At 36.4% G+C, this 24,618-nt stretch overlaps 1 protein-coding gene across 1 annotated transcript; it reads left to right on the top strand.

The window, feature by feature from the left end:
- The first annotated feature begins 20,365 nt into the window (after positions 1-20,365).
- On the top strand, positions 20,366-21,863 carry LOC113307661 (probable WRKY transcription factor 70). Its single transcript, XM_026556109.1, has 3 exons — positions 20,366-20,757; positions 20,885-20,989; positions 21,080-21,863. The coding sequence occupies exons 1-3, from the start codon at positions 20,471-20,473 to the stop codon at positions 21,600-21,602; spliced, it is 915 nt and encodes a 304-aa protein (XP_026411894.1). The 5' UTR covers positions 20,366-20,470; the 3' UTR covers positions 21,603-21,863.
- Positions 21,864-24,618: the final 2,755 nt, after the last annotated feature.

The following is a 24,618-nucleotide window of genomic DNA, read 5'->3' on the forward strand; positions in this document are numbered from 1 at the left end:
CCTTTATCAGCAAGATCTTTTTGGACATCTTGTAAATTCTTCTCATATCTATGACCACTTGGAGCCATTTTTGAATATATAGTATGGGAATGTATGGAAAATAAAAGGATTGAAGGAAGAAAAAGTTACAGCAGCAGAACTTGCAGAAGAATAACAGAATTGCAGAGACGAGAGAATAAAAATAGAAGAGAAAGTAAAAAGAAAAATAGAAAGAATATTAAGATGAATATATAAAGGAGATTTTTTTACTCGAAGAAATAAACACCATTAAGACGAAGAGACGTGAGCGGTTGAAAAGTTGTGGTTACAGAAGACGTGTCAAGAAACAAATGGACGAAAGAATACGTGTGATAAATGCAGAATATGAAAAGATGTGCAGCTGCGGCATTTCTCATATCATTCTCTACTTTACAGAGAAGATATGGGAAGAGGCAAGATGTAGGATCAGAATCTCGCAATAATAATGTTTCAGCGAAATTATCAATGACACAGCATAACAGCGTCGCAGAACAGTTTCAGAAATGATAGAATAAATGACGTCATCTAAGATCACGGGAAAGATGTGATAGTCCTGCGAAGATTAGAGAGTTTGCGAAATTAACAATTGTAAGGTTGCGAGAATATTTCAGATCATATCCGAAAATAAAGGACAGATTAGTTGTCATCCACTATGTATTTTCTTATAAATAGTCGTTTGAGTTGTAAAGAAAGGGGAGAGATCTTTTTTGAGTAAGAAACAAGTAAATAGGAGAGAGAAAGTTCAGAGCAGAGATCACTCTTGACTTCTTTATCTTTCTTGTAAGAACATTCAAAGATTTATCAATAAAATTAAGAGTGTAAACCTAAAAATGAGTTGATCAACAATGAAATCATATGAGAGGTGTAGTGTAAGATTTCCTGCAACTACAAGTTTAGTCACTTGGCAGAATTCCGATTGAATTATACGACTAGATTGATCTTGGATATTGATTTTTGAGATCGTCCAAGTACTCTGCTTAACAATCAGGTTGGGTGTATTAATTTGGTATCCCCTGTATTTTCACCAACCGTAGAATTGATTTACAGTTGGGAAACATTGGTTTCCCAACCGTATTCAGTTTAGAAACTAATTTCTAAATCCCTAGTTTAATCAAATCTAACCTATTTATGAAATCAAAAATCATTCTTACCCAATTGAAGTCATTATTGTTAGAGAAATGCTCGGTTGAACCCACAAGTTTTGCTATCTCAAGCTTGTTGTCAATGAATAAAAGTATATCTTGGTTTATAGTCGACTAAGTCAAGCTTAATGTAGTCAATTCTAGATTTCGGTCTGTCTCGGTCGGGACCGAGACACTGGTACAACTTTATCTCGTGGAGATTTTCGGAGTAACTACCGAAACTTCGTTTTTGAATTTTATACCTATAATATCTATATCAAACATTTTTCGCACATAGTTATGTTTTGATATAATGAAATCCCACCAATTTTTAAGATAAAAAGAAGTTTTCTTTTAAAATAGTTGAAAACGCAAGATCCATACAAATTTCAAAACTTCAATGGAGATTCCGACCAATGCCGGTCAATTTCGGCCGAGTCAACCGAAAATCAACCAAGAATTCCGGCCAATTATGGTCAAATTTCGTCTCGGTGAAATCATACACTTTGCTTCCTTGAATACCGAAACCGAAATTTCTGGCGGAATCTCGGTCATGTCGGTCGAGATTGACTACATTGGTCAAATCTCGGACTAGGTTAGAATTTGGTAGTTGGGTATCAGACGACACCCTCGAAGACTGGAGATCAACGAACACATTTGGATAACTTCATCAACAAGGTATGTGAAGACTGAAACATTCTATTTTACTCACTATCTTATCATTAAATCTTACGAGACTATGTCGTATCACTTCTAGTAGATTTATTGCAAAGAAGAAATTTCAAGTCAAGCTTGTCTTGTTAAACATCTCGAAATATTATTCAAGCATTGGATGTTCAATGGTCCTTAACAGTATAAGTTCGAAACAATTTATTTTTCAAGAATTAATTTGTGGATCAATTGAAAATTTCCTAAGCAATGCTTTTTATCATTTGGGAATGTTTCAAACTTCAAAAGGGAGAAATTATGAACTTATGTATTTTCGGCTCAAGGTAGGTTGGCGAACCAGTTCGCAACCCATGGATATCTGAGTTTTTGGAACATAAGAACCAGTCTGCAAACCCTAAGTTCAAAACGAGACAATTCACGAATCTGGTTCACGAACCGTGGTGACCTGAATTTTTCATGTTGGTGTAATAAGGATAACAGTTGGCGAACTTGGTTCATGAATCGTGTCCATCGGAGTTCATGAGTCGAGTAGGGTTGGATAACCCGGTTCACGAACCGTAGTACCCTGACTCGTGATCTATTCCTTACGGTTCCAGTAAAAGTTTAGCGGATGCTTAAAGTCTTATTTTTAAAATATGTTTAGCATTTTTTTGACTCTCATAAACACCTATAAGATATCACTGATCACTAAAACACTTGTGTATGTGTATCATGATTAAATTCTTAAGTGTGTTTAAATGAACATCAATTTTCTTATCAATTCATAAGGCATAATTTCCAAAGAACTTTCATTGTACACGGTTCACTTACCCAGACCACTGTGTATATTCTTTTGTGATAATTTCAAGACTTATTCTTGCATGCTTAATTGAAACCCTGATTAGAGTTTCATCTAAGGGTTATTTTGTTTTTGGTACTCGGGTTTTATCCAGCTTTAGAGTTTGGTCTAACATTTATCCAGCTTGGTTTTCGGTACCTGAAATAGACGTTGACTTGCATTGACTCAGTTGAGTCAAATTTTCTGTTAATTAAATATGTAAATACTAAAATATCTTTAACTTTAGTAACAATGACAAACCAAGTCCTTAACCTATTATACTGAGTCACACCGTCCAAACCGAGTCGCACTGGTCCAAACCACCGAAATTAAATTTTCACGAACTCAAACCTTTTTTTTTTTTTGCTCGATATCAATCTCTTTCTGTTTGTGGCTATATTTCTCTATTATCTTCTACCACCTCTTTACTCTCTTTCTTCTCCATTGTAAACCTTTTTTCGTTCTTTTTGTTGAAACCATCACCTAAACATATCAAACTTTTTCTTTAATTGCATCGATCAATAATAAAGAACACCGTTGTTGCAAAGATTTTGAATATAGGGTTTGATTTTGGAAATTTTGATGAAAGAAGAAGCCAAACAGAGGTTATTTAATTATTGTTGCAGAAATGATTAGGATTTAGTTATGGCATAATTTATGTTCAATTAGGGTTTTGATTCTTCTTTGTGTTTTGTTTTAATTTGGGTTCATAATGGAATTGATTGTAGGGGTTCAATTAGGGGTTTCCGTTGGGAATTTATTAGCGCTTGAATTGTGGATTTTGATGAAAGGATAAGAAGTGATTAGTTCTTGTTGTAGATTCACTAATCTAATTTGGGTTTCAGAAGGGTACAACAAATCTCGTTGTTTACTATATTTGTTTCCCCAATTTCAATAGCAAAGAATGTTGAATCTTGTTCATGTATTGGATCTTGTTGATGTGGTTTGTGAATTGGGTTTATTAGGGTTTTAATTAATTATAAATTTTATCTATGTTTCTTGAATGATGATGAATGGTACTGAGTGATAGGGTCTTGGTAGGTGTTCTGCATGATGATAGTATTCAGTAGTGGTGGTATTTGAAGTTTGGTGTTGTTATTGTCCACCGATTAACGAATTCTGTAATTTCAATCTTAATGGTAATGATGATTGATCTTGTTTATAACCATGAATTGACCATTTTCCTATTTTCTCTCTCTAGTGCTTGCTGATCTGAGCGGTTTGCACTCAAACAGATTGTGTTAAATCTTGTAACATAGGGATTTCTTCAGTTTGTATTTGAGTTGAACAGTTGGGTTGGAGTTTGATGGGCACCTAATATTGCATACATTCTTATCATGTTGTAGGTGTTTATGCCATTTTGTTGCACTAATTGCTTGTATTTATGCCAAATTATGTATTTTGTAGTTATTGTTAGTTGCAAGTAAAATGTGTGACAATTGTCCTGACTTTTGTTTTGTAATTCTAGGGGAATTAAAAGAATGGTCTGAGCATGTGCTTTGAAGGAAGTAGAGATACAATTCCCTGTCAAGCTAGATACCAAGTCGATGTTAGACAGACGCGTGTAGTGGAGAAGGCAGCCAGGGTGCCAGCAGACTTGTGAAGCTAATGGATTTACTAGTGGATGAGAAGCTCAAGAATAATTATCTGAGCATGAAATGAAGTAATGGGTCATAATCCAAGTGATACCCATGTTGGGAGCTAAAGAAAATAAGCCTAGCCCAAGTTTCATTCTCATACACCCAAACAGACCATTAATACGTCATTCATTTCACTTTCTCCTACTCTCCCGACAACCCCCCGTCAATTATCAACCCTAACTCTGCCAATCTCATAGACAACATGCTTCATGTCAAATCTATCAAACCCATACTTCTATCACCACTTTTACCCTGTCAAGACTAGTTTCTTATCTTTTCTATTATCATTTCAGTCATAACCCCCTAGGCTTTGACTCATACAAATAGGACAAGCTAGGGATTTGATTTTGTTACTCTTTGCAGTCATCATCAACAACAGCACGCAATCGACAGAAATAGGGTGGCCGTGATGATTAAGCAAGTGGCAATTAGGTCTGAATTCAAACAGCAACAACATCAGTCAAATGGATGAGGATACGTGCAGTGGCGGTGCAAGAATGAAGATTTTTCCATAATGGTGAGTTTCGAGAACAAAAATCCCCAAATATTATATTGTTTCTGTTGAAAATAACGATTGAAAATTGGGGGGAGAAATCTCTGTATAAATAGGGTTTGTTATGATGTATTGAGAGGGAAGTGAGTGAGGAGAGCAAAATTTAGTTTTCATCTTTGAAAAAGAGGGGGTCTAAAAACACCACCCAATATTTCGCTTAGCAATCTGTATGGACTAACTCCGAAATACTTTGCTAAAGAATCAACTAGACAGTCAGACTCAATCTAGATTAACGTATCTCAAGGAGTTAATATCTCCCTCTTGATTTGATTTTTACTCAAGCTAAAAACAATACCGAGTCTTTATCAAATACAAGGAATAACTTGGATGGTACCAAAGACCAATATCCAAGGATCAATCAATATCAATCAACAACCAAAGGTTGGATTTCCAATTGATGATCTTAACGCACAACCTGTATTATTTCAATTATATAAAATATAATGCGGAAAAGAAATAACACAGACACCAGAAGTTTTGTTAACGAGGAAACCACAAATGCAAAAAAAAAAACCGGGACCTAGCCCAGATTGAATACACACTGTATTAAGCCGCTACAGACACTAGCCTACTACAAGCTAACTTCGGACTGGACTATAGTTTAACCCCAATCAGTCTCCCACTAATTCAAGGTACAATTGTACTCCTATGCCTCTGATCCCAGCATGATACTGCGCACTTGATTCCCTTAACTGATCTCACCCACGACTAAGAGTTGTTGCAACCCAAAATCGCAGACTTGATAATAAACAAATCTGTCTCACATAGAAAAGTCTATCAAAGGATAAATCTGTCTCCCACAGAAAAACCCTAGGTTTTTGTTCCGTCTTAAGATATAAAATCAAGGTGAACAGGAACCAATTGATAATCCGGTCTTATATTCCCGAAGAACAGCCTAGATTAATCAATCACCTCTCAACAATCCTTCTTGACTACACAAGCGGTTTGTCGAGGAATCAAAAAGAGTGAGACGAAGATGTTTGTGACTTCTTTATCTTGCCTATCAGAGAATTCTCACGATCTCAAGCCAATCAATAGATTGTACTCGTACGATAGAAGATGCAAGATCAGATCACACAACTACGATAAAAGTAGTATCAATCTGGCTTCACAATCCCAATGAAGTCTTTAAGTCGTTAACCTAGTTTTAGAGAAGAAAACCAAAGGTTAAGGAGAATCGACTCTAGCGAGCGCACTAGTATCACACAGACGTGTGGGGATTAGTTTTGCACAATGCTAGATGTCTACTTTATATAGGCTTCAAATCAGGGTTGCCTTAGTTACAAAGCAATCCATATTCACCGTTAGATGAAAACCTGATTTAGATTCAAGCTAATATTTCTCAACCGTTAGATCGAAAACTTAGCTTGTCATACACACTTGGGTAGACGTTTCTGGGTTTGTGAAAACCGTGCCGAAACGTGTACGTGTATGTTGGTTCAACATAGTAACCCAAAAGGTTGACCATATGAGCAATTCATATTAACCTAGTTCTTCTTCACCATAACTAGTTCAATTGACTCAAATGAACTAGTTAGAGAGTTGTTCAATTGCTACGAGATCTTATGTAACTACACAAGACACAATTGAAACAAAGATGATTCGATTCGATGAATCGGCTCATGAACTTTATATCCACGGTTTGCATAAAGCATTCCTTAGTAATTTAAGTTTCATGTTCAGAGCACATCTTTAGATCATAACCACTTAAGCTCACAAACAAGTTCGCGAACTTAAGGCAACCGACAGAGTTTTCCAAACTCAGCAGAACATCTCGGCAAAGAGACTTCCGCCAGTTCGCGGACTAGGTTCGCGGACTGAGTTCGCGAACTAAACACGCAAACGAGTTTTTGGAAAATCCCAGCAGAAATTCTCGGCAAGAGAACTTCCGTCAGTTCGCGGACTGAGTTCGCAAACTGAGTTCGCGGACTTGGTAAAGCCAATTCCTCCGGTTTATCTCAATCAACAAAGTTTGAAAACTTCGGATTAAGGAATACATGGTTATGTAATCTAAACTCTCATTCCAATCATTGAGACATTCTCAGAGGACGTTATATAGCTGTTATTCACAGACCATTTCACATCAGAGCAATTCTCAAAGTAATTGAAACTTTTCATGACTTTCGTCACTAGGTGAAGATAAACTTGATCAAAGCGAAACCCTTTACCAACACACGATTTCGAGAAAAAGATAAGTAGTGAATACTCAGCTCGAAATGTCAAATGTGTATGATCCAGTCTATATAGCATACGACTTTTTGTCTCATAAGAAGTAGGAGGTAAAATAGATAGACTTTTGAGTGATAGATAAGTTCAAGTCTCCACATACCTTTTTGTTGATGAAGTTCCACGGTTCCTTGAGTAGATCTTCGGCGTTTTATGATGAATCGCCATGAAGTCCTTAGCTCAACTACACTTTTCTATCCTAGTCCGAGACTTAGCTATAATAGACTAGAAATCAAGACTCAGTTTTGATCACTAACATTGACAAACATGCTTGATATAGCAACGCATGCGAGGTCGACCGAGCTATGCTCTAACAATCTCCCCTTTTGTCAATTTTCGTGACAAAACTATTAATACATATGGAATACAAAAAAGATAAACTTTAGTGGCTCATATTCCATAGTCTAATCTTCAACGTTCCTTGAAATCTTCGTCCTTCCAAGTACTCCAATGATCCCAAAGGTTGTAAGTTTAGTACCACCGTTGTTGAAGATCCGTAGCTATAACAATGAGAGAAATCGAGATTCTCGATCATTATTATACAGTGTCATAATATCATTATGTAACATCAAAGTCCAATTGCATCACGACTTTAACAATAATACTATGGTGATATGTATCACTCCCCCTTAGTCAATACTCCATCTCGATCATGGAAACCACTCCCCCTTACACAATGATCCGAAAACCATATGTATTTGTAGTGTGAACTACATTATTTCTCCCCCTTTTTGTCAATAAAATTGGCAAAGGTAAAAGAATGGGATCATAATGAAATTTCCACAAGAGACATTTCATATACTAAAAGAAAAAATACATACCAACTTAATTTAGATGCAATCATAAAGCCGAAGCTAAATGAATTCATCAAGGAGTTTTAAGATACAAGATAACCCCTATCAAATTCCACAACCGCACACCCCGCAAGATATTACTATTAAGCACAAGTTCAAAAGAACTCTCCCCCATTCGATGTCATTCCCGAAAGAACAACAAGAGCGACCTTAATTTCGAAAGAAAAGAAGGATTTTTTAATTGGACACAAAAAATCATGGAAATGATTTTCTATATCCAAAACTCAACCAAATTAATCACAAGTAAACCCATGATTAATTTAATCGGAATACGCAACTAAATCAAACCACAAAATTGATCAATTTAATTGATTGTGCTCAACATAAGAAAACTCACGGAGCTACGATTAAGATAACCACACGGAGATGACTACCTTAATCGCTCAAATACTCAACATAAGGAAAACCTTACGGAATATACGACTACATCAACCAATAGAACATGATTAGTATAGCCGTTCATATACTCAACACAAGAACTTGTTTAATATATGAAAAACTCAACTAGATTAATTATAAGAGAACCTATAATTAATCTAATTGGAATACACAACCAAACTAATCACCGAAGCAATCAATCTAATTGTAAAAGATTTTGCTCGACAAAAGAAGACTTTCGGAGCAAATAACTAAATAACCAATCAAGATGATTAATTTAGTTCAAGAATGCTCAACATATAGTATCTCATGGAACAACCAACAAGGCCAATATTAATCGACATAGTTGTAAGGTGCTCAACATAAGATACACAATGGAGCGTTCACGGTAAAACATAACAAAATGGATCAATGAAGATCAATACCGTGGATGAAATACAAGGATCTACTCTATTTTCCATCACTATTTGCATAACGACATGATAGACTTTATCCTTGTCAAACAAAAGATTTCATCCTATTTTCCATCAAATAAATGACTGCATAGGCATAACTTTTGTAATTGTCAAAAGTCCATACGTCCTTTCATCAATACGAATATCAATTTATGAACGACTTTCTTTTGACACAATATGGGACCTTCAAGTTCACGGCGCAAACAATACAGATCCCATAAAAATATTGCAATACTTCAAAACAGATTAATACTGCAATAATATCATCCTCCAAACATTTTTAGAATTTAAAACCAATAAACCTAAAAAATAAACATAAGAAGATGAAAACAAAAATAGCTATGTGTAGTCACAATCTTCGTTATTCAAAACGCTAGTTATTCTTCCAACTAATCCAAAAAGAAGACTTACTAGGTATCTATAAAACAGAAGACAAGCCAAAGAGAAACGGATTCTGGTGTATCCTCAACCGCGAGCAGGAACACGGGAGGTTCAGGATCCATACGAGACAAGAAGTCTTCAAGCTTGTGATTGACATCCTTCTCAGTATCAACGGAGAAATGATTCTCTTTTCGAATATCCTTGATTTGAGATTTTATGAGACTAATGTCAGACACAACCTTTTCCAACTCAGTTTTCTCCATATCAAGACCTTTAAGAGTATCAACAAGATGTTGTTTTGCTTCCCCAAAGTACTTGAGAAAGTCATGAACGACTTCAGTAGAGATCATATCATCCTTCTCAACATCTTCATGAGAATAAGCAAAGAAGCATGAAGCATTGGGATGATCTTCATCTAAAAGTGTTCTCTTCCTCTTGGAATCAATCTCAACACTTTTGTCAAGAAATCCTTTTCTGAAACCACCATAGAAAGAAGAGGAAGACATTCTTTGAAAATCCAAAAACCACCAGTGGTACACGTACGTGACTTGTAACCCTAAGAGGTTGGATATTTTATCCTTGGGGACAACAATTTAGGTTTTCAAATAAAATGCTGACTCGGGCCAGAACGGAATCCGTTCGTGTACAACAAATACCCATTGAAAAAAAGTCCTTCAAACATTTGAAAACAGGTCCTAAAAACAAATTTTAAGACAGTATGCAACATTTTCTTTTGACGTAACCAATACTTGATCTTAGCGGATCTGTCAATACAAGTTTAGCTATGGACGATAAGAAAATAACTTAACTTAACAGATGCAAGCAGCAAGTATACCTGTTTTTAACACAAACTTACTCAACAGGTTTTTTTATGAGTAAGCTCTCGAACCTTGTTATTAATTAACACAAGTACGAGCCATAGGCTCATTAAGAGTTTTGTGTTTTTGGTTAAGTTTGCTTTTCCTCTTAGTCTTAGAGAGGGATCCTGTCTGACATGAGAAATTACCATAAAATTTACTGTCATCAAAATAAGAGACATAGTTAGAATTCTTACCAGAAGTGTCTTGACATGACGAAGAAGATAATCTGTTGACAAACTCTTTGTATCTTACAATTATCTCTTTAATGCCTTTTCTCATCTTATCAATTTTCCTTTCTTCTGGGATGACTTTCTCAACAGGAACAAGGTTGCTTTTAGAGACAATGCGTTGAACCTCCTTAGGACGATGTTTATTAAGACGTCTATTCTGCCCTTGAACATTGGAGGAACTCACCGTACTGACTTTCCTGGTAGCATACAAAGGATATGTACGAAAGCCAATTGGCTCAATCATATGGATGTCAGTCACACCTTTGAGAATCAAATCTAGGGTGTGTTGCAGTTGAACTAAGGATCCTTTATTCAACTTAGAGTTTCTCTTTTGTCTAACAGAAATCTCGGTCTCACAGACCAGACATACCTTTTGATCATAAGAATGATTTGAGGATGTTGTCTTAATATTATCATCAGAAGATTTGTCTCTTTTACAGAATGTCCCAAGTTTGGTGGTAACATTAGGAACACCTATTTTTATTTCCGATAGTAAAGCATCAGAAGTTATTGATATGTTAGATTGCTTTGAACACCCTTGAACGGAGAGTTTATTTCAACGACGTTCAATATCCAAGGCATCTTTTTCGAGGCAAGCCTCAAGAGTTAAGCATGAAGATTGATCTTCAGCTTCGCCATGGACTTTGCAATTTCTTACAATACCAAGGAGAACTTTGGCATGGTGTTTTAACTTTTAACTGATTCATTATAACAGCTTGAATTCTAACAAGATTTAGAATCAATTTACTCTCTTCAGCTGTATCCCATTCATTAGAAGAGAAGGTCTCTTTCGAAGGGTAATCATGAACACTCATGCCATTGTTTGTCTGTCTCGTCGAACCACAAGGTTTCTCTATATTCGAGATTGAACTTTTCTCTTTAATAGATTCAGACGAGAGAGAATCTTTATTACTGGTGACGCGTTAATCATAGATAGTACTCTTGTCCATAGAGTCAGATCGCTACCAACACAGACTGATGAGGTCTTAGTGTGTTTGCCTGCTCTGATACCAATTCAAAAAGCGGGGGTCTAACAACACCACCCAATATTTCGCTTAGCAATCTGTATGGACTAACTCCGAAATACTTTGCTAGAGAATCAACTAGACAGTTAGACTCAATCTAGATTAACGTATCTCAAGGAGTTAATATCTCTCTCTTGATTTGATTTTTATTCAAGCTAAAAACAATAGCGAGTCTTTATCAAATACAAGGAATAACTTGGCCGATACCAAAGACCAATATCCAAGGATCAATCAATATCAATCAACAACCAAAGGTTGGATTTCCAATTGATGATCTTAACGCACAACCTGTATTATTTCAATCATATAAAATATAATGCGGAAAAGAAATAACACAGACACCAGAAGTTTCGTTAACGAGGAAACCACAAATACATAAAAACCCCGGGACCTAGTCCAGATTGAATACACACTGTATTAAGCCGCTACAGACACTAGCCTACTACAAGCTAACTTCGGACTGGACTATAGTTGAACCCCAATCAGTCTCCCACTAATTCAAGGTACAGTTGTACTCCTATGACTCTGATCCCAGCAGGATACTGCGCACTTGATTCCTTTAGCTGATCTCACCCACAACTAAGAGTTGCTGCAACCCAAAATCGCAGACTTGATAATAAACAAATGTGTCTCACACAGAAAAGTCTATCAAAGGATAAATCTGTCTCCCACAGAAAAACCCTAGGTTTTTGTTCCGTCTTAAGATATAAAATCAAGGTGAAAATGAACCAATTGATAATCAGATCACACAACTACGATAAAAGTAGTATCGGTATGGCTTCACAATCCCAATGAAGTCTTTAAGTCGTTAACCTGGTTTTAGAGAAGAAAACCAAAGGTTAAAGGAGAATCGACTCTAGAGAGCGCACTAGTATCACACAGACGTGTGGGGATTAGTTTTGCACAATGCTAGATGTCTCCTTTATATAGCCTTCAAATCAGGGTTTTGCCTTAGTTACAAAGCAATCCATATTCACCGTTAGATGAAAACCTGATTTAGATTCAAGCTAATATTTCTCAACCGTTGGATCGAAAACTTAGTTTATCACACACACTTGGGTAGACGTTTACTGGATTTGTGAAAACCGTGCCCAAACGTGTATGTGTATGTTGGTTCAACATAGTAACCCAAAAGGTTAACCATATGAGCAATTCATATTAACCTAGTTCTTCTTCACCATAACTAGTTCAATTGACTCAAATGAACTAGTTAGAGAGTTGTTCAATTGCTATGAGATCTTATGTAACTACACAAGACATAATTGAAACAAAGATGATTCGATTCGATGAATCGGCTCATGAACTTTATAGCCACGGTTTGCATAAAACATTCCTTAGTAATTTAAGTTTCATGTTCAGAGCACATCTTTAGATCATAACCACTTAAGCTCACAAACAAGTTCGCGGACTTAAGGCAACCGGCAGAGTTTTCCAAAGTCAGCAGAAAATCTCGGCAAAGAGACTTCCGCCAGTTTGCGGACTAGGTTCACGGACTGAGTTCGCGGACTAAACACGCAAACGAGTTTTTGGAAAATCCCAGCAGAAATTCTCAGCAAGAGAACTTCCGTCAGTTCGCAGACTGAGTTCGCGGACTTGGCAAAGCCAATTCCTCCGGTTTCTATCAATCAACAAAGTTTGAAAACTTCGGATTAAGGAATACATGGTTATGTAATCTAAACTCTCATTCCAATCATTGAGACATTCTCATAGGACGTTATATTGCCGTTATTCACAGACCGTTTCACGTCAGAGCAATTCTCATATTAATTGAAACTTTTCATGACTTTCGTCACTAGGTGAAGATAAACTTGATCAAATCGAAACGCATTACCAACACACGATTTCGAGAAAAAGATAAGTAGTGAATACTCAGCTCGAAATGTCAAATGTGTATGATCCAGTCTATATAGCATACGACTTTTTGTCTCATAAGAAGTAGGAGATAGCATAGATAGACTTTTGAGTGATAGATAAGTTCAAGTCTCCACATACCTTTTTGTTGATGAAGTTCCACGGTTCCTTGAGTAGATCTTCGTCGTTGTATGATGAATCGCCATGAAGTCCTTGAGCTCAACTACACTTTTCTATCCTAGTCCGAGATTTAGCTATAATAGACTAGAAATCAAGACTCATAGTTTTGATCACTAACATTGACAAACATGCTTGATATAACAACGCATGCGAGGTCGACCGAGCTATGCTCTAACAATCTTTTTCTTTTGTTGTTGAGTGACTTAGTAGAACTCAGTGAAAAGAGAAGAGTCTGCATTTTATGAATATCAAATTTTCATCTGTCTCTATTAAGGCCATGTTCTAACTTTCTTAGCTAGGGCTTAGATGAAGCCCTTAGCTTACTTCTACTTGTTTATGATAATGAAAATGTTCTTATAAGAGCTTAGTTGAATAGGGATCAGTTTAATCTTAAGGTTGCAACTTATAACTTTCACCTAGTATGTCTTGCATCCTAGGTTGTTAGAACAATTATCTGTTGTTGCATCAACCCATGATTCATTGACTGTTTTCAATTTGTGATTAGTTGTGTTGTAATAAGACAACTGATGCTAGGAATTAATATCTTGGTTGTGACTAAACTATCCATTTGAGATCACCTTAGGCTAGCAACATACTTGAATCTTAACTGTTGTCTATTATAAGGAACAAGAGTATTTTCATTAGCTGAAATATCTAGTGTAGGCTATGTGGTAGATTCAATTTCCCTAGTGCTTCCCACTTGATTGTTTTCTGCTCTCACTGCATCTTTATCTATGTTTCGTTTATAGTTTCATAGTTCTGTTTAGAAATCAATCTTCTTGTCTTATCGACACAACAAACACCCTTTTGTTACAAATCATTTAAGTTTTCTTCTAGTTTCAACTCTACACCCATCAAGTCCATGTGGGAACGTTTCACACTTATTGTGTATTATATTGTAGACACCGTATACTTGCGGTTTAATATTGTAGGCATCTTCTAGTCCTACAAGAGTTTTAATTTTGGGAAGAACAATAATTAGGACTCTCCAATTAATTGCTAACATCCATGTTAACGTCGTTAACTATTTTTTTTTACTTTTAAATAGTTACTAAAGAGAAGTCAAGACTCAACTTAGTCAACGCGGGTCAACATCTGTTTCAGGCACCAAACACCAAGCTGGACAAATGTTAAACCAAACTCTAAAGCTAGACAAAACTGGATACCAAAAACAAAATAACCCTTCATCTAAACAGAGAAAGTTTTTACTGGATTCTCAAGTTATCTTAACTTGAGTTATAAGCAACACTCGGTCTTGAAGAACTATAAGTACATATGCTCTTTCAACTGGGAAATTTAATGCATCACACTTTGTGCCCTAATTTAATGCATCACACTTTGTGTCCTAGTTTACATGAATCATAGGAGATTTCTACCTTACAAGCATCCTCTTCGTAATAAGAAAGCATGTTTTAATGGAGAGATTGAGAGGAAGGAAAAGCCACCTATTATGACTAGAGCTATGGCTTTTGAACGTTAGAGTAGTATTATGAATAATTTTGGGAAGGCGAAGCAGAACGAGGAGGAGAAAAGGAAAGATAAAGAGTTAAAGAAGAAGAATAAGAAGAAGAAGAAGCAGAAAAAGGGTCAGCGTAGTGCGGTAACAGGTGCAAATGCTGCCAGTACGAGTGTTGATGCTACCAGTGATGCTGCTAATTCTAAGTGTATGAAGCGGTAAAGGGCAGTTGCTAATGATGCCGGTACGAGTGTTGCTGCTAGTTCTTGTGCACAGGATGATGACCATCTGATATTCAACAAACGGTCCATATTTTTCGACTTGCCTTATTGGAAGGTAAGTTCTAACCTCAAATTATCTTTTCTTCATTCTGAAACTCCATGTTAACACATTAAACCATATGATGTTGGTGAAATTTTATAGAACAATAAATGAATAACCGTTGGCATCATTTTTAAACTCTGTGGTTTAGATAGATCGTAAGTGCATCATTTTTAACACTGTAGTTGCTGGGATGTCACCGAGTATGATAACAATAGTATTGTTATATGTTTCTTCTCTATTTTAACATTAAGAGAGTGTGATCAGATCATGAAGATTGGTTTTAATAGTTCCTGCGTAAACTATATTATCACATGAGCTAGATAAGGCTAGCCATCACTATCTTGAGTGAAATTAGAAATGTAAATAGACTTTATGATGGACATGCAGAGATAACGAACCTACCATTTTTAACTACACTCCATGCACGTGCCTTTCTCATACTTTTTATGTTATGTTTCTTCCTTAGGAGTTGTTACTACAGCATAATATTGATGTTATGCATACGGAAAAAAACGTATGTGAGAATCTCATTGGTACTATATTGAATATAAAGAACAAAACAAAAGATGGCTTAAATTCCTGTAAAGATCTGAAAAGTATGGGAATCAGAGAAGAATTGCATCCAAAAGAGATAAATGGAAGAACGTGGCTTCGACCAACACCATATAACTTAAGTGAAAAGGGAAGGGCTATATTTTATAACAGGATGAGAAATTTGAAGGTTCCATATGCGTATAGTTCTGATCTTAGGAGGCATTTCTCTAAAGATGGTTTCTTGGGTGTCCTTAAGGCTCATGATTACCATGTTATTATGCAACAAATACTACCTGTCGCTTTGAAGGGACTTTTACCTGATGGGCCAAGTACTGCGATTTATCGATTGTGTTCTTATTTTAACGAAATATGCCAAAGGGCAGTTGATCTTAATAGATTAGTAGAACTTGAATAAAAAATTGTTGTGACTTTTTTTATGTTAGAGATGTACTTCCCTCCATCATTTTCTGATGTGATGGTACACTTGACAATTCACCTAGCTCGAGAATTGCGTTTATGTGGACCCGTACAATATCGTTGGATGTATCCATTTGAAATGTATTACTTGTTTCATTTGCATTAATACTTATGTTTTCTTGTTTCATTTTGGTGCTACTAATTAAAGGTTTGGTCTGTCGCAGGTATATGAAGACATTCAAAGAATACGTAAAAAATTACGCCCAACCTGAAGCATGTATATCAGAGTGTTACCTGGGAATGGAGTGTGTCAGGTTTTCTGATGTTCATTCGCACAAAGAAGGTGAAGGAGAAGTAAATCAGAGCCGTGATGAAGACATTCAACATGATTCCACACCGACAGGGCGTCCTCTTTCTAAAGTTGTTCCAGTGTGTATCGATAGTGAAATGCTAAAGATCGCTCATAGATACGTACTTTTTAACACAGCAGTAATTGACCCGTATATAACGTAAATATGACATTATATTTTCATTTCAAATTGTTATCAGTTAATGCTAAAGTAAAATTGTCATCAGTTAATCTTTTCCATACTTTTTTTCTTATTAGGATGCATATGGATGAGTTAAGATCTTTTGGTACTACCAGTGAAGACCAACTCCTTTCCTTACACTCGAATACATTTGTAGATTGGATACGGCAAAAGGTACGTGCACCACCACTTGGTCATTTGTTAGATGTTTGCAGTTTAGATTCATTTTTCCTGAGTAACACCTCTTTTTAGCATAAGCCACAAAACAAGTTATATTTCACTATTATGGATGATTTTGTCATTTACTTCTTAACTTTTACCAAACCAAAACATAGAGCTTTCGCCCAATACTGTGGTCACTTGTGTTCTGCTAACTAAATTATATTTATAGGTTAAAATGCAAATTCGTCAAGGCATATCAGTATCACATACAGTAGAGTGGTTTGCATATGGACCTTTAGAAAACTGTGTATCATATAAAGACTTGCAAATAAATGGATCAAGGTTTATTACGAAGGATGTTCAAAGAGTCACACAAAATAGTGGTGTTCCAATTGAATCAAAATCTTTAGTTGAAGGACGGTCACAAATGAATGGTTTCTATGGTGTTTTAGATCAAATTATCGTGTTGGACTACAATCATATGTTTCAAATTCCCATATTCAAATGTGACTTGGCTCACACCTATTTTGGTGTCAAGTTAGAAAAAGGCTTTACATTGGTCAACTTATGTCAACATAAGAACCAATTTCAGAATGATCCATTCATTTTAGCGTCACAAGCCCGGCAAGTTTTCTATTCTCGAGAGTCAGATACATCTAATTGGTTTGTGATGTTGAAACCACTTCCTAGGGTTTCCATGAATTAGAGGAATACAATGAAATGGAAGACACAAGTTGCCAACCAGTGGAACCTTTAAATCTTGCCTTGCAAATGGATGATCTGACCGAGAGTTATGCAAGAGCCGATGGTGAACCTATCTTAGTGGTTTCGACAAAGAAGAAGAAGAAAAAGAAAAAGAAAAAGTGCCACTGATGGTGGGTTTACTCTTTTCATTTCTACTGTATTTATTTTGTTTCTATTTTTATTTTTTTCATTCTGCTTCTGATTGTATTTTTGTGTTTCAATGGGGAATAGGTGAAATGGGTGCAACAAGATCAACTAAAGAAGAACCAAGAATGCAACTATCAGTAGTGTATTGTCTTTTTATGTATGGTTTTTAACTGAATTATGTAGTACAGTTGATGTTGGGTGACTTATAATATTGTTTATATGATCTGTTTCTTTTTATGCTATTGTTGGTATGATATGTTGTATGTTTATCTTGAGAGAAACCCCCTTTTTAACTCCGCCATTGAAATGATTTATCATTTCATTGCCGGTCTCAAGCCCGGATAAAGGAGGAGAGAAAAGGGGATTGTGGAATGGATTGAGCAATTATTGTATCATTTTTTTATGCGCCATTCTGGTAAGTTGTTTCTCTGAATTTCTGTGGCTTATATTTCTTTCCATTTTTTGTTCTTCTTCTCATGTTCTTGTTTCCGCTTTTGCTCTTCTTGGTACTTTACTGAGTTATTGTCTTTCTGTGATTGTAGAAATCGATTTGTTATGTATACAATAACAATATTTGTTTGTTATGATTAACATTTGTTTGTTATGATCAACAATGCTTTGTATGTTCAGGCAAAGTGGCGCATTTGTTGGTCTTTTTTTTAAGGCTCAGTTTGAAATTTACTTATATATAAAAGTAGATGTAAAATACAATCAGGTATCTAAATGTGGAAGGATGGTTGGAATACCACACTTGGACACCTGAGGCTCGGGTTCGAGTCACCTGATCCTCATTATTATTATTTTTTTTACAACTCATATAAGGGTTGTGATAGTAATAATAAAAAAAGAGGATAAAATTACCAATATCGAGAGGAAGGAAGGATGGTTGATGGCTTGTGCTAACACCTAGTATGCTTGTGTTCGAATCTCTCCAACATAATTTTTCCAAATGATTTTTTTTTTATCTTCAACAACACTTATAAGTGTTGTCATACGGTTATTCACTACCTTAACGAGATGAGTTATTAAAGTCTAAAGGTGGTCACTCCTCTTTTCACAAAAACGTTGTGATATTGATTCTCGTCACGACTCTTTGTTCCTCTTTGGTCCTAAGAGTTGGACGTTTTTATACTTTGACAACTTTTGTTTGACAAAGGTTGTCAAACATACCACCTTTCACAACCTTAAATATACGAGTTGTGAAGTTACAGTTGTAGATTATTGTTTTTCCCGTAGTGTGCTAAGTCGTCCTCTATTGAACTAGGTTTCGTATTAGAAACATAATTAGATCTACGACTGAAAGACTTCGCTTTGGGGATTCGTGAAGCCAGATTCAACTATCTTTACCTTGATAGTTCGTGTATCCTGATCTTGCTTTTCTGTTATCGAGGTTCTCGTAATATCTTTCAGGTAAGATAGATAAAAATCAAAAAGTTATCTTCGTCTCAGACTTTATGATTCCTCAAGATAGATATTTGAAATCGATCTTAAAGTAATTTTTGAAGATTGTTCTTGAGAGGTATATAAGATCCACGCTTCTCATCTAAGTGAGTGTAAGTGTTTCGGATTGTGAGGTTTGTTAGCTTTGTCTATTGCAAACAAATTTTCAAGATTTGATCTTTGATCTAAAGGGAAATCAAATAGGCTTATCTGTTAGAGGCAGATTGGTATCAAAATTCTTCACTTAGGTTGAAACAACTCTTAGGATGTAAATGATGCCAGCTAAGGGAACCAATTGTGTAGAGCGTTGTGAGGTTCAAGAGACATAAGGAACGCGACTGTAACTGAATCACTTGGAAGGTGGATTCGGTTTTAACTACATTCCAATCCTAAGTCTGATAGTAGGCTAGTGTTTTTAACGACTTAATATAGTTAGGTGTTCAAATCTGGACAAGGTCTCGGGTTTTTCTGTGTAGAGAAATTGCGGTTTACTCGTTAACAAAACTTCTGGTGTCTTTTGTTTTTCCTTTTCTGCATTATATAATGAGATTTACACAAGTAGTATGTATCCAATGTTAGTAGATACGACCGTAAAATGGGAGAAAAGGAAACAGAGGCGATGAAGGAGAAGAAAATAGGAAGAATCGGTTATTCTCTTCTTCTCCCCCCCCCCCCCCCCCCCACCCAAATTTAGAGTCCTGTTTTTTCGTGTGTGTGTGTTTTTTTGTTAGGGTTAGTTTTTTTTTTGATTTTAATTAGGTTTAGGTTAGGTAATCAGATTAATTATCAAAGAGTAATTTTGTATTTTCATTATAGATTAGGTCTCCCTTCATCCATATTTAGGACATTTGAATCCATAAGAACCCTCAAAATCAAATTTTTAGAGCCCGTGTAATAGGATTCCTAATAAATTGTTGATAAACATGTATACTAATGAAATAATACATGCACAAAATGTTCGGCCGCTTTTAATAGACATTTGTATCGAAACAGTGTGTATGTCACCGATGCAAAGACGTGCGCGTCCAAATGTTGGATTCAAGCCTGGCACGGACACGTGACCATTTTAGGCGCGTCTTGCTGCGCAACCCTACCTTGGTAGTAACAGGGTATCGAATTTTGATGCTCAAACTTACCTGTAAATTTGTTCTGCTAAATCAGCCCCAAAAACCAGATGTTAAATGAGTGAATGACGTAGATTGACTGACGTAATCAGGCAACCTCTCTCTTACGCAGTATCAATGTAACTTCGTCTAAGCTTCTGTGTATTTTCTGATCAGGCCCGCGTTAACGACTTGTATAAATATCGATTATTAACCCTCAAACATTAACTCTTACTTGCACTACAAAAAAAAAAAAAAAAAAAACCAACAAAAACCACAATCAAAAGAAAATCAAAGCAGAGAGGAAAAACTGAAAAAAAAATTCTTATACCGATTTGAGTTAGAGTTAGTAGTGATGGAAGATCTAGTTAGAGGTCAAGAATTTGCAAAACAAGTTCATCTGCAACTCCAAGGAAGTGAAATTCCAGTTAGCAATGAAATATTAGATTCAGTTGCAAAGATCCTCGAATGTTTTGCTAATGCAATCTCGAAATTCAGTTCCAGTGAATCGTCCAGTGAAGTTTGTCACAGTCCGGCACTTACTGCGGTTGATTCTCCGTTTTCCGATGGCCGGAAATTGGAAGGTACCGGCGAGATCAGAACTATTGCCACTCCGAAGAAAACTGGGTCGAACAAGAGAAGGTAATAGCTCTATCAACCTTTGATTTTTTTCTTTTTCTTTTGGCAATAATTTTTACAAGTTCACTTGTAATTTCCTAGGATAATCCAGATTTAAGTCAAACTAACAGCTTCATTTATCTAATCCCAGGAAAACTTCAGATGCACGAGAGGAACTAACTACAACACCTTTCGACGACGGTCGTGCCTGGAGAAAATACGGCCAGAAAGAAATCTTCAACACCAAATTCCCAAAGTATATTCCTGTTTACCTATTGCTTGCACTCATCATGTGTCTAATCTGCTAAAAGAAAGAGTTTCTAATGCAGTAACTTTCCAATTACAGGAGTTATTTTAGGTGCACTCACAAAACCGATCAAGGGTGTAAAGCCGCGAAACAAGTTCAAAGAATCGGAGAAGAAGAACCAGCCATGTTCCGAGTGCTATACATCGGTCAGCATACCTGCAACAATCAACTCAAGGGACCTCAGTTATTCCTAGATTCAAACCCCAGACACACTTGTCTACTCAATTTCGAATCAAACTACTATGCCCCAAAAGTAGAATTCCCTTTTCCAGCATCAATTTCTTCAGCAAAACATGAATTCAACGGCGACACTGAATTTGCTAGTCACAAGAACAGGGATTCCGTCAAATCATCTGAGTTTGCCGTTTGGAATGATCTATCGGCATTTAATCCATCTCCAACCACGTCAATGATGCCATCGACATCCGGGTCGGAACTGGTTGACGGAATTGCCGGGCTTTATTCTAGTGCTGACAGTAATCCAAATTTTGTCATGGATATGATGTTCGATGATGATGATGTCCTTCAATTCGATCCCAATGAATTCTTTAACTATTCATAGTAGAACCTTGTAACTGTAGCGAAACCTAAGTTAGTGGAGATTGTCTTAGTTGTGTATATATGTGATGTTGTATGTAGTTCATTAGACTACCGAATTAAAGATAAAAAAATGACATCCATCGGAGTAGTAGTAAGCAGTGTAGTACCCTCAAAATGTACGTTTTTTCCGTTTTTAGTGGATTCTACTTAGTTTTTGGAATGTTAAATTAGCAATTTTAGTATAATAGTGTACCACTAAATGAGCCACCACCTATTTCTTTAAGGTCATGGTTAGTAGACGGATAGATAACTTTTCGTTTGTTGTTTAGTCAAAGACGGCTAGTGATTTTTTTCACTGTTCTTTTATCTGTTAACAAAAAAAAAAACATGAAAAGGGAGAATACCTTGTTGGGTGCAATAATCAAAAACAAAGAAAAATCAAGTAAGCAAAAAGTTATTGATACTTAGCTCCTTTAGAGTGGAAGTGATTGCTTTGACGAAATGAACAAGCTCCACATATCTCCGCAACAGCAACAAGGCAAAACTTTGGAAAATAGAGTGAGTCGCGTGTTCAACACGCTGTCTTTAAGACATTAGCGCCCGGCTACACTCAAGAGTGATGCTATAGCCCTCACAGGACGGATATCTACAGGATAAAACACCCTAATACACCTACTACTAGCATATGTAGTAGATGCTCAACTTGAGCTTGGCAACTCCGAAAAAAACATTAAGGAAAATCGCGAATGCTAAAGAAAGCAATACAAAATATTTCCCTTGGGGGTCTCTCTAAAATATAGAGAATCCCCTTTGGGGTCTCTCTAAAATATAGAGAAACCCCTTTCCCATGTTTTCCGTTAGGGGTCCCTCTAAAATATAGAGCAACCCCTTTACCATACAGGGGTCCCTCTAGAATATAGAGCAACCCCTTTTTTTTCCATACTTTTACAAAAGAAGTGCATTTGTTTATATAATTAACAAACTCAAGTTAAGAAGAGCTCCTCCCCTATGTGGGACTAAAAATCTTATATAGTCTCTTAAAAACAACTAAAGAGTGGAAACTCCACTATGTGGGACTAATAAGTTTTCATTCACAAAAGAAACACTAAATTAAAATCTTTAAAAAGTATTTTTATTAATCGTTTTTCCAACAATCCCCCACATGAATGAAAACTCAATAAAACGTGAAAAACACAGATAGATCTTGGTAAATCAACAACCCAATCTCACGACCCGAACTGACTGAACAGATAGACAGATCGTGCATGTTGAATTCATACTAGCCATTTCAACGTCCTCTCCTTCACACAGTAGTGTGTTGATCTCATGGTCATACTATGGATTGCATAAATCATAATAGTATAAAGAGCTTTCATCTTTAATTTCTCACAAGTGAGACTAAAGGTTTCTTTCACCAAAGTGAAAAATCATGAACTAGTGAACCCTTAGTGACCCTTAGGTCCTAAGAACTAGTAATACCAAGACTATAAAAACAACATAAAACTCATTTTCTCAAAATGAATTAAAAATAGATAAAAACGAAAAACAGGAAACTCTGAGGTCTTGAACCTTTGCTTAGTGAGAGATTACCGGAACTACTTGCTAGACAGTGAGCGCGATGTCTTGAACTGCTAGCGTTTGGTGTAATCCTCGATAATAACCACGCATGATATCTCCAAGGTTGCTGCCAAGCTCGTGTCGTTGTGTCCGTTTTGGCCCTGGACTTATCCTGTTTCTCAGAATGCTCTAGAGAATCAGCTCATATTCTCATAGGAAGCGACCCACTTCCCCATTCAGATAGGTGAATTCCATCAAGAGTGTTTACTGTTACACCCCACTTCAATCTTAAATTGAAACTATAGAACTCATTAAGACTTATTAAAAAGTCTCCTCCACATGCAGTCACACTATCACGTCTACACTATATGGAAGGGACAGAGAATGAAAATATCTGATAATGTTTACCTTTATCCACCACAAATTAGTTTCTCGTTCGAAACCTTGATCATGGGATATCCAGTCAGCAAGGTTGAGTATCCTTCATGGTAAGTTTAATATATGAGCTTAAGCCCCAACCCCCTCGATGCATTTTTGACTATCTTGATGAGTGCTAAAAAGTGCATATTTCTATATATTTTTCTTGGCATTTAACTCATCTTTTGTGCATTAATTATACATTTTATCCCATATTCTGTATTTTCATTGTTTTCAAGAATAAATATTTTTATTAATTAATTTTGTATTTTTAGGTACCAAATAAAGACTAGATGAGTTGCGGAGCCAAAAGATCAAAGACACGGGAGAAAGCCGGTGGAATCTCTAGCGGAAAAGAAGTGAAGAATGTGTTATGGAAGACTCAAGGATAAAAATGGGCTTAAAAAGGAAGAAATTGTTCTTAAAGAAGAAGTGGGCTCAAGATTACCTAAGCCCAAAATTCAATACCCAAACCCGTTTTCCTTCTTAACCGTAAGATTGGATCCATTCCATCATCCAACGGTCGCTGCGTCATCATGCATCAGATTTCGATGCACCTTACCAACACTACAACACCTAACTCCATTTTGAGCCGTTAGTTTCGTTGTATTTTTGCATCCAACGGTCGCTCATAATCTGTCTCCATCTCGCCGTTTGATCCGTTTCAGAAGTTATCATCCCACGGATTCCCTTCACAAAACATCAAATTTGATGATCACGTTTAACACCTAAGCAACCTAACCCTATTACCCGCACCAAACGCACCCTTCTGCCAAAACCCATCGAGCCATCTCCTTCTTCCCCTCTTCTGAAACAGCGACGCTGTCTCCATCACCACCATCTTCTCCCCCAAATCACTCCACCATCTTCTCCCCCCAAATCATTCAACCATCACCACTCGAGCCATCATCACTTAGACCTACTTTTCTAGCCACTTATTACATCACCTCCTAATCGTTTCATCTCACAGGAACCCTAGGTTAGGAGTTGATGAAATAGGTGAGGTTAGAGAATAAATCGAAGGCATGGGTAGTATCAGCAGACGACAAGGAAGCATGGGTGAG

The sequence above is a fragment of the Papaver somniferum genome, chromosome 9 (assembly GCF_003573695.1).
Source record: "Papaver somniferum cultivar HN1 chromosome 9, ASM357369v1, whole genome shotgun sequence".
In the NCBI taxonomy this organism is placed as follows: domain Eukaryota; kingdom Viridiplantae; phylum Streptophyta; class Magnoliopsida; order Ranunculales; family Papaveraceae; genus Papaver; species Papaver somniferum.

Excerpts from the sequence above, each read along its gene's own strand:
- LOC113307661 (XM_026556109.1), top strand. The coding sequence starts at position 20,471 with ATGGAAGATCTAGTTAGAGGTCAAGAATTTGCAAAACAAGTTCATCTG. Across the intron at positions 20,758-20,884 it reads ACTGGGTCGAACAAGAGAAG|GAAAACTTCAGATGCACGAG; the intron begins GTAATAGCTCTA and ends ATCTAATCCCAG. Across the intron at positions 20,990-21,079 it reads TTCAACACCAAATTCCCAAA|GAGTTATTTTAGGTGCACTC; the intron begins GTATATTCCTGT and ends TTCCAATTACAG.